Source organism: Sphaeramia orbicularis, chromosome 10 (genome assembly GCF_902148855.1).
Source record: "Sphaeramia orbicularis chromosome 10, fSphaOr1.1, whole genome shotgun sequence".
Lineage (NCBI taxonomy): Eukaryota > Metazoa > Chordata > Actinopteri > Kurtiformes > Apogonidae > Sphaeramia > Sphaeramia orbicularis.
This window is the reverse complement of record NC_043966.1, coordinates 23,469,627-23,485,447: the sequence shown is the minus strand read 5'-3', so window position 1 is coordinate 23,485,447 and position 15,821 is coordinate 23,469,627. Positions and strand designations below refer to the sequence as shown.

The following is a 15,821-nucleotide window of genomic DNA, read 5'->3' as shown; positions in this document are numbered from 1 at the left end:
AGTTGTATTTGTATTAAAAACCTGCAGAACAAATGCATCACAATACTTCCATACTAAATCCAGTCCTTCCGTCCTTGCTATTGTCTCTATAAACGTTAATCTAAAAGATGGCAAGACTGCACAGTTTTTCAGATTGCCACAATCTTTTATAAACATCCAGTAAAATCTCTGCCGTGCTGACACTCACACTAACATTATAAGGTCACCCTCTTTTTCTGCGCTCCACCTCATACTCCTGTTCTTTGAAACTGTACACATGCCTTCACTCCTCCTCTTTCCTTCTCCACCTCCTCTCCCTCTGCTACCTTTCCTCCAGTAATGAACAGGCAGGGCAGTGTGTGTGGTTTTGATGCCCATCTGGGATCTGATCTGGTTGGCAGAGGCCACAGGAAGATACCATCCTCCATCTCTGCTCAGCCAAAGACTGTGTTCTTGGCAAAGAGGCTTGGATCAAGGAGATTTTGTTGGTAAAGTAATTAATAAAAAGATTTGTCACTTGTGGCTGTCACAATCATGAAATATAAGTCGAGGATTAATTGTCATAAATGTAATTGATGATTTTTTTTTCCCTCGTGCAAAGTAGTAGGTCCTTATTTTATATTTGGCTTGAAACCAGAATGTGTTTTTGTAGCTAAATCCATGATGTATTTATAAAGGAAACAGTTGTATTTGTATTAAAAACCTGCAGAACAAATGCATCACAATACTTCCGTACTAAATCCAGTCCTTCCGTCCTTGCTATTGTCTCTATAAACATTAGATGCTAATTGAAATGTGGTTGCTTGAATGATAGAGGATAAGCGTCTTGAGAAAAAAAAATTGTGAAGTCTCTGTATATGTGCCGTTAAACCATGGCAAAATTAATGAAACGCAATGATTGGACATCATGAAAAGGGCATCAGTCAAACCTTAAACTGGAAAATATAGAGATAGGGATGGAGCCATTTTTGTTGGTTTCATCCAGTTGTTTGATACAGAATGTAAACAGTTTTGACAATTGCAGAAAATGAGGTGATTACGTGATAATTATTAACCCGTAAAGACTGATATAAAATGTTTAATAACTGCTAATCCACTAATCCTATCAATACATGTAAATAATTGGTGCAAAATGCAGTTTGTCATCTTTTCATGGTCATCAGATATGACCCATTTGGATGCTCAGAGGTTCCGTAGTGAATGTGGAAACAGCGTCATCTTCTACAACATTGATTCACCAGTAAAACCCATGGAGTTTGATTACTGACAGTGGATGGAGAAACTTGTTTTATGTTCAGTTAATGATATATTTGCTGAGAAAATCACTTTTTCTTCAGTTTTCTCTGTTTCTGATATAATAACCCTCAACTTTAATCAGAGCTTTTATGAACATCTATATGATCAGTAAATTAAATATTGGAAAATACGCAAAATACAGAGGATAATATATAATAAATTTTGATAAATCACTTAAAAAAGGTGAAATCTAGGGAGAAATTATTTGGGAACTACCACAAAAGTAGCACTGGGTGTTTATGGGTTAAAGACCTTCTTGTCATAACTGGTGAAAACTATATGTTGATATGATAACATGGTGTTTGCAATGCATTACTCATCTGCTCAGTGTTTTGAACCGTGGTGCTCTTTAATGTCTCCATTGTTGTATGTCTTAATTAAAGGTGCTTTGTAGCCATTATGCAAATGGAAACCAAACGGTGCCTTAACCAATGTGACTCAGATCTTTAAACGGAAGATGCCAAGGTAGAGAATAATAGTGTGAAAAGACAGATGATTCAGGTGTTGAGTTTCTGTCAGAGCTGAGGTGTTAGCAAGCACTGAGCCAGGGCCTGATGACCCCACATTAACTTATAGAGATGGATGGATGCTCTGTGGGCCTGTGCACTTAGTCAGCCATGCATTGAGACATCAGTAAGTGCAGTGGCAGAACAGAGGAGGCTCAGTACAGTCAGTGCTGCCCCTGCTTAACACCCAGCAGAAACTGTGTTTACTCTGCATATTTATACTACAATTTAATGCATATATTAATTGGTAATAGACAGTATCCAGTCTCAGTACGCCTTCCCCGAGCACATCTTGGAGTTTTGAGTGAATTCTGCAGCTGGTTTACAGCTGATATGTTACAGACTTATCTGATGGGATTAATGATCCTGCAGCTCGGACTTTCTGTCTCGCCGTCTCCGTGCAGCAGGTCTCACACTGAGATTACCTGCTGTTACACAACCCGCTAGACGGCATTCTGCTGGCACAGAGCATTTACGATTTCATTTTTTTTCCGGTTGAGCATTTATACCTACTGTGCCAATGAAGGACACACTTGTGACTTTAGCAAACTAAGTGAATATATTACTGCAATGCAGAGTGGGCTTTTTTATGGAAAAAAAAATAAAGTGAACAGTTTCTTCCTACCTTTGTTCCTCTTAGATAAGTGTGCAGAATCCGGTTTTATTAAACATATTTCAACAGACTTTCTTGCCTGACATGTTTTAACCATTATTCCTCAGCTCATATAAGATTTATGACTGAACGGCATTTTTTTTTAACATAGTGCAACCAATATACTGCAAGTGTTCACCGTAGCTGCACTGTCATCTCTCTGAACAAATGACAGTACGTTACCTAAAAGTTCAAAGTTATTGTTGCAGTCTTGTCGTATCATAGTGGAGATTTGTAGACTTCTGATATTTAGTATTTTATACTGAACTGTAGAATGTTTGCATACATGAACTGGCTGTCAGTATTAATTTACAGTAAATTAAATGCATTAATTAAGCTTAATGGGCTCTAAATGATAAACATGCTCTATTAAATATCTGCATTTTTTTATATGCTTTGACCTTTTGAGTGAACTGTGTTGACAGCAGTGAATTCTTGCTCATTCTGTACATTATGTGCTCCTTACAGTATGTAGCACATGTGGGTGGTGTCGTGTTACTTTTGCTGTTATCTGACCGTACACTTTGAACCAGGAACACCAGTGAGTGAAACCCTGGTGTTCAGTTCTATGTTTATGACATTTTTGTGGAGGTGGCATTCAGCACTGTGCTAATCGTCTTAAAGGAAGACAGATGTTTACTACTAGAATCCTTGACTGGAAATGAATCATACCTCATAAAACATATTTTTAACTGAGGGAAACCACAGGGAGATTGACGTGACCATTCATGCAACCTTATTGTGTGACATCCGACAGCGGGTGTAGAGTCGCTGTCAGCAGAACACATATGAATCATATGTGAGTTCGAAGAGGATTTGACATACGATATACCATAAGCTACTTGGTGTCACTTACTACTCAGGCTTTGTTGATCCTATTACACTTGAACCTCCTCCCACAATGTTTCAGTCTTCCTGATCTCAAAGGCCTAATGATCGGCAGGCAGTAGTATATGCTTTAGAATCCTATTTACTCTTGTTATCTGTTAATTGCCGTAAAAGGGATCCTTAGCATTAATCCGACTTAGCAGGAGTGTGTGTTTGATCCCTGTCTGTTGACACGATATCCATGAAACATTCAAATCTCCGGGAATAGTGGAGGTTGTGTGCATGACAACATTTCAGAGGGTCATATGTGTGTGTGTATGATGCTCATTTACATTGGTTGTGGTCTGTCTTTCAGCGTGACCTACAGTACAGCACAGAGCACCATGAACATGTGTCATTACATAAGTACACTGTGCTTGACACTATTATGTGTCATTTGACATTGTTGTATCTACTGTATGCAGTTCTCGAATTGTAAAAAAAAATCAAGGGGGATGGTGGATTTTATCATATGGGGACAGATAATTTGTGCTGATGACAATGCAGAGGGTGGGGGACTCAACTAATGTTATCTATTTTGCGGAGCAGTCTGGTCTCATATTTAGCCCCCCCCCCTTCAGAGAAGAATCTTCTTTTACATGCAGCCGTACATAAGAAGGTGGGGTAACGAGAAGCTTAAGCCCGGTTAACCAATCACAACGCAAAATACAAGACAAAAGACCAATAAGCTGTCCTTATCATAGTGAGCAGCCAGAGCTGTAGAACACTGTTATTCAAAGGTTCTGTGTGCGGCCTGTGAATCTCCACTTTGGCTAGAGTTTTAAGAAGCCCTCATTTTTGGGGGGCGTGGCCATCATTGTCATGTAAACAATAGGCGCAAATGCAGAGAAAAATCTGTTTTGCCAGATAATGGCAACGTATAAACAACCCCTAAATGTCAAGCCAAACCTAACGTTAGTCAGTGCTACTGAAGTTGTTAGCTAGCTAGCGTTAGTTAACAAAACAGAAAATGTAAACTCCAAACGTAAACGTTAGCTGTGTTGTTATGTCACAAGATTCCCGATTTGATGACTGTTGTGGGCTAATAAAAGTAATGACGGACATTTTTGACTCTTAACTTATCTGTAACGTTATTCTTTGACTTTTTTGAAAACCAGAAGTCCTTCAGAGCTTTGTCCTCCTGGTTACTTGGCCATAGGGCTGAAATTGCACCTGCGAATGCCGTTATGATACTTACTGACGTCTGTCAAAGAATAATAATAATAATAATAAAATAGGAACTCATGTTGTGTTATTGCATGTGTGTGTGCCCTCTCACCTACAATGTTTTAATCAATATGCGCAAAACACCCTAAACGTTGAAATAGCAGTAAAACCACATTCATTGATAAAATGACATAAGGGATGGAAAGGGGGGATGGCAGTTGTAGAAGGGGGATGATTTTGACCGTTTGTATTTCGGGGGGATGGCATCCTCCTTCATCCCCCCTCAACTCGAACACTGACTGTATGTCAGTGTGTTTCTGTCTTTGTGTGTTTTTTTCTGTACCACTAGTCACTCTTCTTCTGAGACTCAGAGTTATACATTAAAGCAAAGGTTCCCAAATGTTTAAAGTTCAAGACTAATGAGACAAGCTTAATGTTTCCCAAGGACACAAACTTTGAAAAATTCAGTATGAATTGCCATAATATCACACTTATTTAAAGTAATTTTTCCACTGTTGGAACATCACAGAATAAAGCAAACAGCAACAATAAGGATTTATAATATTTGTCCTGGTTTGGCATCCTGTGGAGGATGAAATGCAGAAAAATAAATACTTAAGTGAATACTTCAAACCTGTATTCAAAGGATTCCACTCTCACATTTCAGCTTTAACTACTTTAGCTAAAGTTGTCTCAGTGGAAACATGAATTCTACACCCTTTTCTTGACTCCTTTTTGGGCTGTTGACAATGTACCCTGTTAAACAAGGTTTTACCCATTCAGCTGTTTTCCCACAAATAAGTAGGGTTACATGATTGACAGCTGCAATTACCAATCACTGTTAAGTTTCAGTTAAACATGACTGTGCTGCTCTACTCTACAGTTTGTCATGAAGGACTGGACAGGTGGCCTCACTTTTCAGATTCTGCTATTTTCCCCCATGAAATCTGCTGCCACACATTTAAGAATAAAAGTTACAAATGTGAGGTAAAGTGGTGTAAAGTTACTTCCCTCTGAAAAAGTAGTATTTTACTACTTGAGTTAGATGACATATCATGGAAATTTTACACAATTTACTCTACTTATTGGTCATATAATAAAAATGAATATGCACCATTTTTGGCCCAGACCCTAAGTTTAGGAAACACAGAAAAGGCAGTGTTCAAACAATTGAAAGACAGGTGCAACAGCAGAGATATGGAGAGAGAGTACAAGAGTTTGTACCTTATTGATTTTTCTCTATGTTGGCATGTTTTCAAAACCTGGTTCACTCTAGGAATTTAAAGCCCCATTATAAAACTATTAGATGTTAAAAGAAATTAGGGTAAAAAGGTTTCACTGAGATATTTCTGTCCAGTGGCCAAACTCAAATGGGATGAGAAGAGCAAAGACGGTCCAACTGCCAATACTGACATTTGTTTCAGTGAAGGAAGAAAATACATTACAAATGACTGAAACAACTGAAAAAACAGGACCCAGGTCTTAAATGTGGATCTATTTTTAATGAGGTGCATTTTAATACTAACAGGATTAGGGTTTTTGCTTGTGTCTGTATTCACTGTGTCTGTTTACGTGGGTTTTCCTGTTGCTTCATGTAAAAAAAGAAACAAAACACAAGAATATATAGCAGACTGTGATTCGATGCTCCACAGCAATTCCCAACATTCATGCTGCCTTTTAAGTATTTTTGTATTCCACACCTCCATCCCCCTCACCACCACACACACGCTTATACGCATCACATTAGCTATACTGTGTATGACTCATGTGACTCAAGTGGGAGTCACATGTGCTTATACTACTAACCCCAAGGCTAAGGATGCTGTCAGAATAAGACAAAATGGGCTCGCTGCAAGGTCACTCTTTGATGTTGAATCGATATGTTCTCATACTGTATGAGCAGAGTATGTCTATCATTGACTTCACCAACAGATTCATCATATTCTCCAAAGACACATATTGGCAGGCGGGGATATTACTGTTGAACTCACCCACCTACTTATTTCCTTCAAAAATCAAACTGACCAATCAAGTCTCTGATGACAGGGGGTTTACCCTACACTGTGTGTGGCAGACTGGACTCAGTGCTTACCTACATCTTGCCTCACTGGCAAGAATAATGTTTAGTTTCTGAAAAACCAGCCTACAGACTAGCTTCGTCTTTAATTGCTTTAGTTACTTTGCAGTGATGTCTTAAGGCTGCATTCTCTGCTTTTATGTGTGTTGTTTACACTGTCACTTATGACAAAAATTGGGTGGGAGATGAGATGAAGATGAGACAACTACACAAAGCTCTTTTTAGATTAATAAGGTAGAAACTGCCTTGTGAGGAAAATTATAGCTTCTTTATATGCAGACTTAACTTGATAAAATGCTTTCGTGCAAATAGCATGACTTAGCCATGATCACAGTGTATGGCCTTTGAGTAATTGCCTGCATTTGTGGAAATGTTTTTTTCTGGGGTCTTCATGTATCCTAGTTTTTTATTCTAATGGAATTAGATTCTGAGAGAGCTTGGGATACATCAGAGGAGCATGTACAGGTTGCTTTAAAAATAAACATGTCAAACAGCTTATTTGACACTATCAAAGATATGACTATACAGTACGTACACTGCATTAAGTGCAGTTAGAGTGTTTATTGTTATCATCACCTCACTCGTTTTCTAGCAAAACCTGAGCTGATTAGAAATAGCTGCAATTTTTGTCTCAAGCTATCTTGTCACGCTAGTAAGTCTATGTTTATAACAAAAAGGAAAAAGAACAAAGAGCAAGAGAGAGAGAAGGGGACAAAAGAAAGAGAGAGGAGGTGATAAACAATGAGCTCAGAAGGATGAAAGAGCATGAATAAAAATGCAAGCTCATTCTGCGTTTCAAAGAAAACCTCAAGTTCAACTCCATTTACTTTCTCTGCTGCCTGCAAGGTGACTTACAGCCAAATAAAACTATTCTTTCTTAAGATGGAGCTACACTGAACTAAAGGCATCCCAGAAGACAATGTGCTAGATTCTGCTCCTTGTTAAACCACATTGAGGCCAGGATAATTTTAGAAACACAAACCTCTGGCTACAGACCTGTTTCTGTGCTTAATTCTGATTCTAATTTTGTAAGTACGGCGTTTGTCAAGTCATGATGAATGTGTTCCACCTTCTTGATGGATACAAGAAATGACTTCGGTAAGTTGCGGAGAATGTATCTCATATATGGAAGTGCGGTTCATCTCTCTGGACGTGACAGCATTTCAGTTGATTACACACGTCCTTGAACCTTATTTGAACATGAGGCTGGAGGCATTTGCGAGGCTCATTGTCACTGAAGATGCTTTGTCACATAAAGCCTATTCTTGCGTCACATTGCCATACCCTCCCTTGAACATAAACGCAGCGAGATAACAGCATATTTCATGCTTTGTGCTGTGAAAGGTAAATACTGCACATAAAGGGAGTACATGTGCCATGCTGTTACCGTAAAATCTGAACATGCCTTGTCATTTATAGAGGCCTTAAATAGATGAGCAACTAACTGAAACAAGATGCACCTCATCCCCCTTCCCCCCTGTTTGCACCCATTTCTCCTTAGTGTGAGATTTATCGCTGTCAGAGGGGCAAGGACATCCATTGCAGTGCACTGAAGGTCCAGTGTTGCAACAGTGGTGCCTGTAGATCACAGACTATCATGGACCTTGGTGACAGCTCACTCTGAGTGCCGGTCTGATAGAGGGTGAGGCCCTGCTGTGTCATCCATCTCACATCCTTCAATCCCAATATACACTCTTCATCAAGGCTAAGGCAAGGATGAAGGAGACAGGCTGTAAAAGATGGTGCCCACCTCCTCCCCTTTTCCTGCTCTTATCCCCACTGTTGCTCATTTTTATTGCCTCTGATGAGCTGGCAGTTAGCAGCCTCAACATAGGCTGGAATTAGACATTTGTTGAAGTTCTCAAGAGTGGAGTCTCTCACTCTGTTTGACATACTCACATTTTATACTTCAGCTCAAAACTTAAACCTGAGTGGCTAGAATTGTGAGGATATGTGGAATAGAGTCATGGAAAAAATTATAGACCACCCTTGTTTTCTTCAATTTCTTGTTCATAGTTGTTGTACAACTAAAGGTACATTTGTTTGGACAAATATAATGATAATAACAAAAAATAGCTTATAAGAGTTTAATTCAAGAGCTGATGTCTAGCCATTTTCCTTGGTTTTCTCGATAATAATCAAAATCACTTAAAGCTGCGTGTGACTTTCGTCACCAATTTTTTATCAAATCTGTAAAACCTGAGTCATAGTCTAAGTATCACAAAGTTATGCAATCAAGTACTAACTCCTGTGTGTATCATGTCACTAAAAGGGCACAAAGATATAGCCTGGAAAAATCTCAAAGTACTTATTGGCACAAACATGAATGCAGCCTCTCTGTATTCTTTATATACAGTTGTGGAAAAATTATTAGACCATCAAAAGTCATCAAAAACAATGGTTATGCAATCAAGTACTAAGTGCTGTGTGTATCATGTGACTAAAACAGACAGAAAAGAAAACATGGAATGCCTAAAACCACTGTTTTTGGCAGTACAATGCCATAGCTATTGATGTAAGAACTTAAAGCCGCGTATGGATTTCATCACCAATTTTTTATGAAATCTGTAAAACCCCAGTCATAGCCTAAGTATCACAAAGCCTTTCTGTAATTACTCAACTGAATCTCTTCCCTCACGATGAACAATTTCAAAGTGTACTCCACCATAAATAGTCCATTTGTTTAAAAACAGATCTGGTAGGTCACTCTGGCATTTTTTGGAAATTTGACTTACAGATTCGTGATACTTAGGCTATGACTTAGGTTTTACAGATTTCATGAAAAATTGGTGACGAAAGTAAGTTCTTACATCAATAGCTATGGCATTGTACTGCCAAAACCAGTGTTTTTAGACATTCTATGTTTTATTTTCTGTCTGTTTTAGTCATGATACACACAGGAGTTAGTACTTGATTGCATAACCATTGTTTTGATGACTTTTGATGGTCTAATCATTTTTTTCTGACTGTATATACAGAACACAGAAAGGCTGAATTCATGTTTGCACCAATAAGTACATCGAGATATTTCCAGTCTATGTCTTTGTGCCCGGAGAAAGCAAACTGATCAGACAATCGGGAAATATTTAAAGAAATGACATTTTTACTACCTACTGATGCCTTTTTAATCGGTCTATTTGCAGATACATAGAGATATGGTAAAAATACAGTTTATTTTAGCATGGTTAAATGTCAACAGGACAAGTACAGGAGCAGCATCCCTGTGGCTTTACAGAAGGGGATGGGGTCAAAACATTGAAGGGAAACATAGATTTCCTCATTTGAGCAGCATTAAACTTTCACTGGCGCTTCGGGGGTTACGATTGATAGTATCTATGGGGTTTTCAGGACCATCTGCTGAGGTCTGGGTATAAGTGATGCAGGTTACCTAGAAGCCCGAAGGAAGCACGGAGTTACTGATAAGTCCCAGAGGAGCAAGGACGTGTCGTGATTAATTGCGATGGTTGTGGAGCCCTGATTATCCTCTGCCTTTCAGAGTGTCTGTGTGTTATATGGGCCAGAGACATAAGGGAGGTTTATGTCAGAAAAGACCGGCCTGTTGGATAGAGGGTATGATTTTGTTGGCATATGAATACTCAGGTTTGGATCGGTCTACAGGACTTGTGGCCCAGTTTGTGGACACTTGAAAGTTTGGAAGACATATACTATGCAGCGCAACAAGCCAGGACACACTTTCAAGGCTTATCAGTTGTGTCTTGTTCTGTTTCTACCCCACAACAGATACTCAGTAAGAAATACTCTGGTCAGTATGTGAGCCATTCAACTATTCTATGTATTTAAAATGTTTAAAGAAACTGCCATTTTATTTGCATGTTTCATTCAGAGAAAGTGCATTCAGCAACTTGTGCTTTCTTTGTCTTGTCTGTGTACTTTATAAATAGCTCAGATGTGTCTGGCATTCATCTATTTTAGTCTATCTGACATCGTCATCAATGCCCTCTTGCTCAAGTTGATTTATTCAGCTTTTCCACACAAGGATGACAAAAGAGGTTACACTGCAAATAGCTTGAAGAGTCTGAGAACTGAAAAATTTCTATAACTACAAGATGCATGTTAAATGTTATATATCATATTTGTAACTCCAGTGATTTAGCTTACTCTTCTTACCTGTCTACCTACAGTTGTGCTCATAAGTTTACATACCCTAGCAGAATTTGTGATTCTTTGGCCATTTTTCAGAGAATATCAATGATAATACAAAAACTTTTGTTTCACTCGTGGCTGGTGGTTGGGTGAAGCCATTTATTATCAAAAAAATGTGTTTGGTCTTTTTAAATCATACTGACAACAGAAACTAACTAAATGACCCTGATCTAAAGTTTACATAGTTCTCAATCCTCTGTATTGGCCCTTTTAACATCAATGACAGCCTGAAGTCTTTTGTGGTCGTTGTGGATGAGGTACTTCATTTTCTCAGATGGTAAAGCTGCCCATTCTTCTTGGTAAAACACCTTCAGTTCCTTTAAGATTTTGGGTTTTCTCTCATGAACTGTATGCTTGAGACCTCCCCAATGTGGATCAGTGATATTGAGGGTTGGAGACTGTGATGGCCACTCCTTCACCTTCACTTTTTTTCTGCTGTAGCCAATGACAGGTCGACTTGGCCTTGTGTTTTGGGTCATTGTCATGTTGGAACATCCATGCGCATTCTGTCAGGGTATATAAACTTATGAGCACAACACATAAAATAGTTAGACACCTAATGAATTATAGTTATTATTTTGATGTTTAATGTTTAATATCTGACTTTGGTGTGCTCTCATCAGTGAGTGTATCAGGTTTGTGAATACAGGGAAAAAGTCTACTGTTGTGTACTGTTGTTAACACAGCACCCACATGGTGATCAGGAAGTTTCTGTGTGAGCAGGTGTAGAAACACACTGAGGACAGAGGAACACGAAGAAGACTCTCTGAATGTATTATGCAGGAAACATTTTTAGAACAAGCTCATGAGAGCGAACAGAGATTGCTCAGTACAGGAGATTGAAGAATCTGGTTCTCAATGCACTTCTTGTACAAATTTTCTATAGTACAAATATCATAACTCAGTCACTGGTCCATGACGGAGGTTAGAGTGAGTGTGTCTCTATGATTGGTCAGACTGTATAAATACACTAATAAAGTAGTTACACATCAAACTTAATGAAGGCATGCATGCAAGTGAAAGAAGAAGCAGATAGTTTAGGTCTAATATGTTTGCAAACCTTAAGCTGCCGACTTACTGTCTGCAGATCCAGAGAGAGGACTCAGAAGCTTGTGCCCTGACCTTAGAGATAAGAGATAATTAAAGCCCTTGGTTAAGTTTCAATTTCTCTAATACACTGATCTGATGAATACCCAATAATCAATAGGGTAGAACAAGAGTTCCCAAAGTGGGGTACGCGTACCCTCAGGGGTACTTGGAAGAAGCCCAGGGGTTACTTGAAATGTTTTTGGAAAAATACATTAAATAAGTCATCATGTACTGAATACAAAATAAATAATGTGAATTAATGCTGAAATATAAAACACAATAAATACATTCATATAATAGTTTTATAGTCAATCATCTTGTTTAAGCTTTGGTAATGTATTAAGACCATTTGTATTTTATATTATTCAAAATGAGTTTATTTGAGTAGCTAAGTAATTATTTTTTGTTGATGAAAGGTTCATTTATTAATTAATGACCAATTTATTTAGGGCACTTTTCAGTTTATATTCTGCACACAAATTTTACTTTAAAAATGTGTTATTTTTTATATATTACAGTTAAACATATGTTATTTGTTTAAAAAAAATTGAAAATATAAACAGACACCTTTGGCACAATAACAAATTTTGCCAAATATTTTTCCAATATAAAATACTTAAGCGAGAGCTGGGGGTACTTGACTAAAAGAGTAAATTTCAGAGGGTACTCCGCTGTAAAAAGTTTGAGAACCACTGGGGTAGAATAATAGCTGTAAGACATTCATGAGGAAAATAAATAGTGAGTTCTTTTTTGTACGTTGCTTTATCTGGTTTGTGTGAAGGTGATTCAGTGCACTCTGTAAAAATATGCGTAGTCAAAATGTGGGAGTCTGGCGTTGTAATGTTTCAGTTTAAATTTAGTACTTTAGTGTTTCCTGACTGTATACAAACTCAGGCAGCACTGTAATCCATTCATTTTTCGGCTTTCAGAATAAACGATGTTACGTACCGTACAAAAATGTCACGGTGATACAACAAGAAGAGTGGACGTGTGTGTGAAGAAAAAAATAGGTCATGTGCAAATTTGTAACACAATTCATGACATAATTTCTCTGTTGAGCTGAGTTCAACTAGAAATTGAAAACAACTATGTTGGTCACATATCATACATGGAGGAGGGGATTAAGTATTACACCAGTTCAGTCGTGGATACTGATTAATCGTCCTCTCTATTGTCATTTTCATTAAGTAGTAAATGTGTCAGAGAGAGGCATGGTACTCAAATCCATTAGGAAAAGAAGATACCATTTATTTGGGCTGATTCGGTTGTAGCTAATCCATCAACAGTGAGAAAATAGGTCAATGATCGAAGCCAAGCAGGGCCTGTGCCCAGAAGAGGACAGATGCAGTAGATCCAATACACAGAAACACAGGGCCTTTCACAGGATCCCAGTTCTGAATGCCTACGTACTTACTCTGATGTTATAGAATCTGTGCTTGTCATTTACAGTAAGCATGACTCCATCAAAGCAAACTCAACCGCTCCACTCTCCACAACAACATATGCAATCTGACTTGGGGCCTGTGCATGCCTTTGCATTTGCTTGCCTTTTTTCCATAAAGTAAAGCTGGTGAATAGGAGGTAAAAAAGGGTGAGGGGGTGGGGGGGCATAACCACTGATGTAGAATATACAGTAGCAGACTGCACGCTTGTCTTGCAATCTCACAACAACTCTAACTCCTGTACAGATGGGAGCTCCTGGTTCACTGCCTGCTAAAAGCCTGCCATAACACTAATCCTGAACATTGAGTTGTTCTTATTTCTTTTTACCCCTTTTTTACTCTTTTTGTGTTTTGTTCTAACTTCTCCTTTTCAGCAATACTGGAAATATTTCAAGGAGCCCCCCCTTGTTGTTTATTTGATTGTGTTTAATTTTAGTTTTGTGAGTTTTTTGTTCTTACTCTCAGCCTGCCTTTTCTTTCTTACTCTTCTCTGACTCCCTCACTCTCTCATCTTCTTTTTAATACTGTTATTTAAAGCTATTGCTGTTGTAAATGTTGGGTGTATTTTTATTTGCTCGTGTTTCTGCATTGTGTTTTTACTGTTGTTGTTGTTTTCTTTTATTTCTGTGTGTGGTGAGCTTTCTAACCCCAGTTCATTCTGTTATGGCACCACCGCAGTCCAGGATGACGCTGCCCCAGGTACCCAGGAGTACATTATGTTACGGCAGGACTCCATCCACTCCGCGGATATAAGGAGTAAAGGGTCCCCCTTTCGTGCTAAGTGTCACGAAATCTTCTGCTGCCCGCTGAAGCAAGTCGTCCACAAAGAGAGCGCAGAGCCCGAAGGTTTGTTTGCAACCCCTCCTTATTTTGATTTGCTGATGCTCCTCGTCTCCCCTGCCCACTCCCGTCTTGTTTTCCCCTCTCTCTCATATTCTGTGTGAACTGATAGTTCTCCGCCCCTCCAAACTAAGTTCTCTTTCATTCCTGTCCCATTTTTAGAGAGCATCTGGTGTGCTTCTGCCCCTTTCTAGCATGTGTGTGTTAGTGCACGAGCGGGTGTGTGAGTGTGAGTTTCAGCTGTAGAATAAGTCTTAATGTTTAGGGCATGTTTACTTGCAGAAAACCTGTAGGACAGCATCTCTTCCTGATCCCCTTTGCTCCTGACCAGAGCGGTGTGGTTGATTGAGTGTGTGTGTGTGTGTGTGTGTGTGTACGTGTGTGTGTGTGTGTGTGTCTGCTTGTGCACCCCTAATGTTGAACTGAGGAGCATAGCATCTGTAGCTCCTACCCACCCCTCCCTACCTCAAACCATTAACTCGGTCATTGCCACCCTGAGGCACAAGCACAGACCAAAACAAAGTGCAAAAAGAAAGGGGTTATAGATGGAGGCAGCTGCTGCCCTAATGAGTTCAATGACTTCGCAATTTCACTTTGTGCTTCCACTTCAACTGGCCTGATAGAATAAAAATAGTGAAACTCTTATCTTTCCATCATGACGACTATGCAAGATTGAAACTGTTTCATAATCATGACTCAATAGTGATCTACTCGGCTATAGACTGCATGTCAGCAAGTCTTCCCACCCTCTTCTTCCCGTTGCTTTTGCCTGTGGCTTTATATGGTGTTGGTGGCTGCAGCCTATTCTCCCAGTGCTTCCATCCCTCCTTCTTTTCTTTCTTCCTCCCTTACCTCCTTCTCCTGTTCACCTTTTCCTCAGCAAATATTTCTTTTTCCATTTTTAGTGCTTGCTGCAGCATGAGGAAATGCCTGTGAAGAGACCATGCTATCAGTCTTTGTATAGTTAGGACATGCAGTCAAGTTAAAAAAAATTAAAAAAAATAAAAATGCCTTTGTGCATCTAGCATGCCACCACACTTTGCACTGTCAGGCACTCAGGCTCTGTAACTGCACCATCTATCATCTGTCCCTCAGTAGAGTGTTAAGATTGTAGAAATTGCTTTTCTTTACAGACTTCCTGATAGGTAAGATATCAATTATCTCACTACTCATGTTGCCTGTAATGTACTGCTGTGCCTTCTGATGATCAAAGTGAGTGATATTTTCCATATTTTCCATTGCTGTACTTAGATATCAGTTAACCTGTTGATGACTGGTTTCGTATCAACTGAAAAATTCAAACACATGCGTTTATGCCCGTGTGAGACAGCGGGAGAGTGAAAGAGAGAGAAAAAAGTATGCCAGTGGAGGTCTGGCTAGAGAAGTACAGATGTATTATTCAGTTTGGCTGCAGCTTCAGTTGGACGTGACTGAATTTACAAAGGAAGGAACGGAGACTACATCTCTTACGTAAGCTGTTCATGAGGACGTCATTACTGTTGATGCATGATCTGGGTGCCATGTGTGTTAAACTATGTGTGGAGTAGGCTATACATATACACACACTCAGCCGCAAGCAACACACAAGCAGCCGTATCTGTTTATATTCCTGCCAGAATTAATATTAATAACACATACAATACAAGCTATGGGGGATGTTGTTGTATTTACTCTTGCTGTACTTTTTAGAGAAAAGTGGTATTTAGTTGAAAAATAAAAACAAGAAGCTTGTGTGTTTAGAG

General features: G+C 39.0%; 1 protein-coding gene across 2 annotated transcripts in view; it reads left to right on the top strand.

Moving 5' to 3' along the window:
* Positions 1 to 15,821, top strand: part of fgf13a (fibroblast growth factor 13a) — a 133,422-nt gene that overhangs the window by 49,729 nt on the left and 67,872 nt on the right. Inside the window, exon 3 of one of the 2 annotated variants that reach the window (XM_030145703.1) lies at positions 13,918 to 14,085. The exons of the other annotated variant lie outside the window; for it this stretch is intronic. Within the exon in view, the coding sequence (XP_030001563.1) occupies positions 13,918 to 14,085 (168 nt within the window). The remainder of the gene's footprint in view (positions 1 to 13,917; positions 14,086 to 15,821) is intronic. 2 annotated transcript variants of the gene reach the window in all.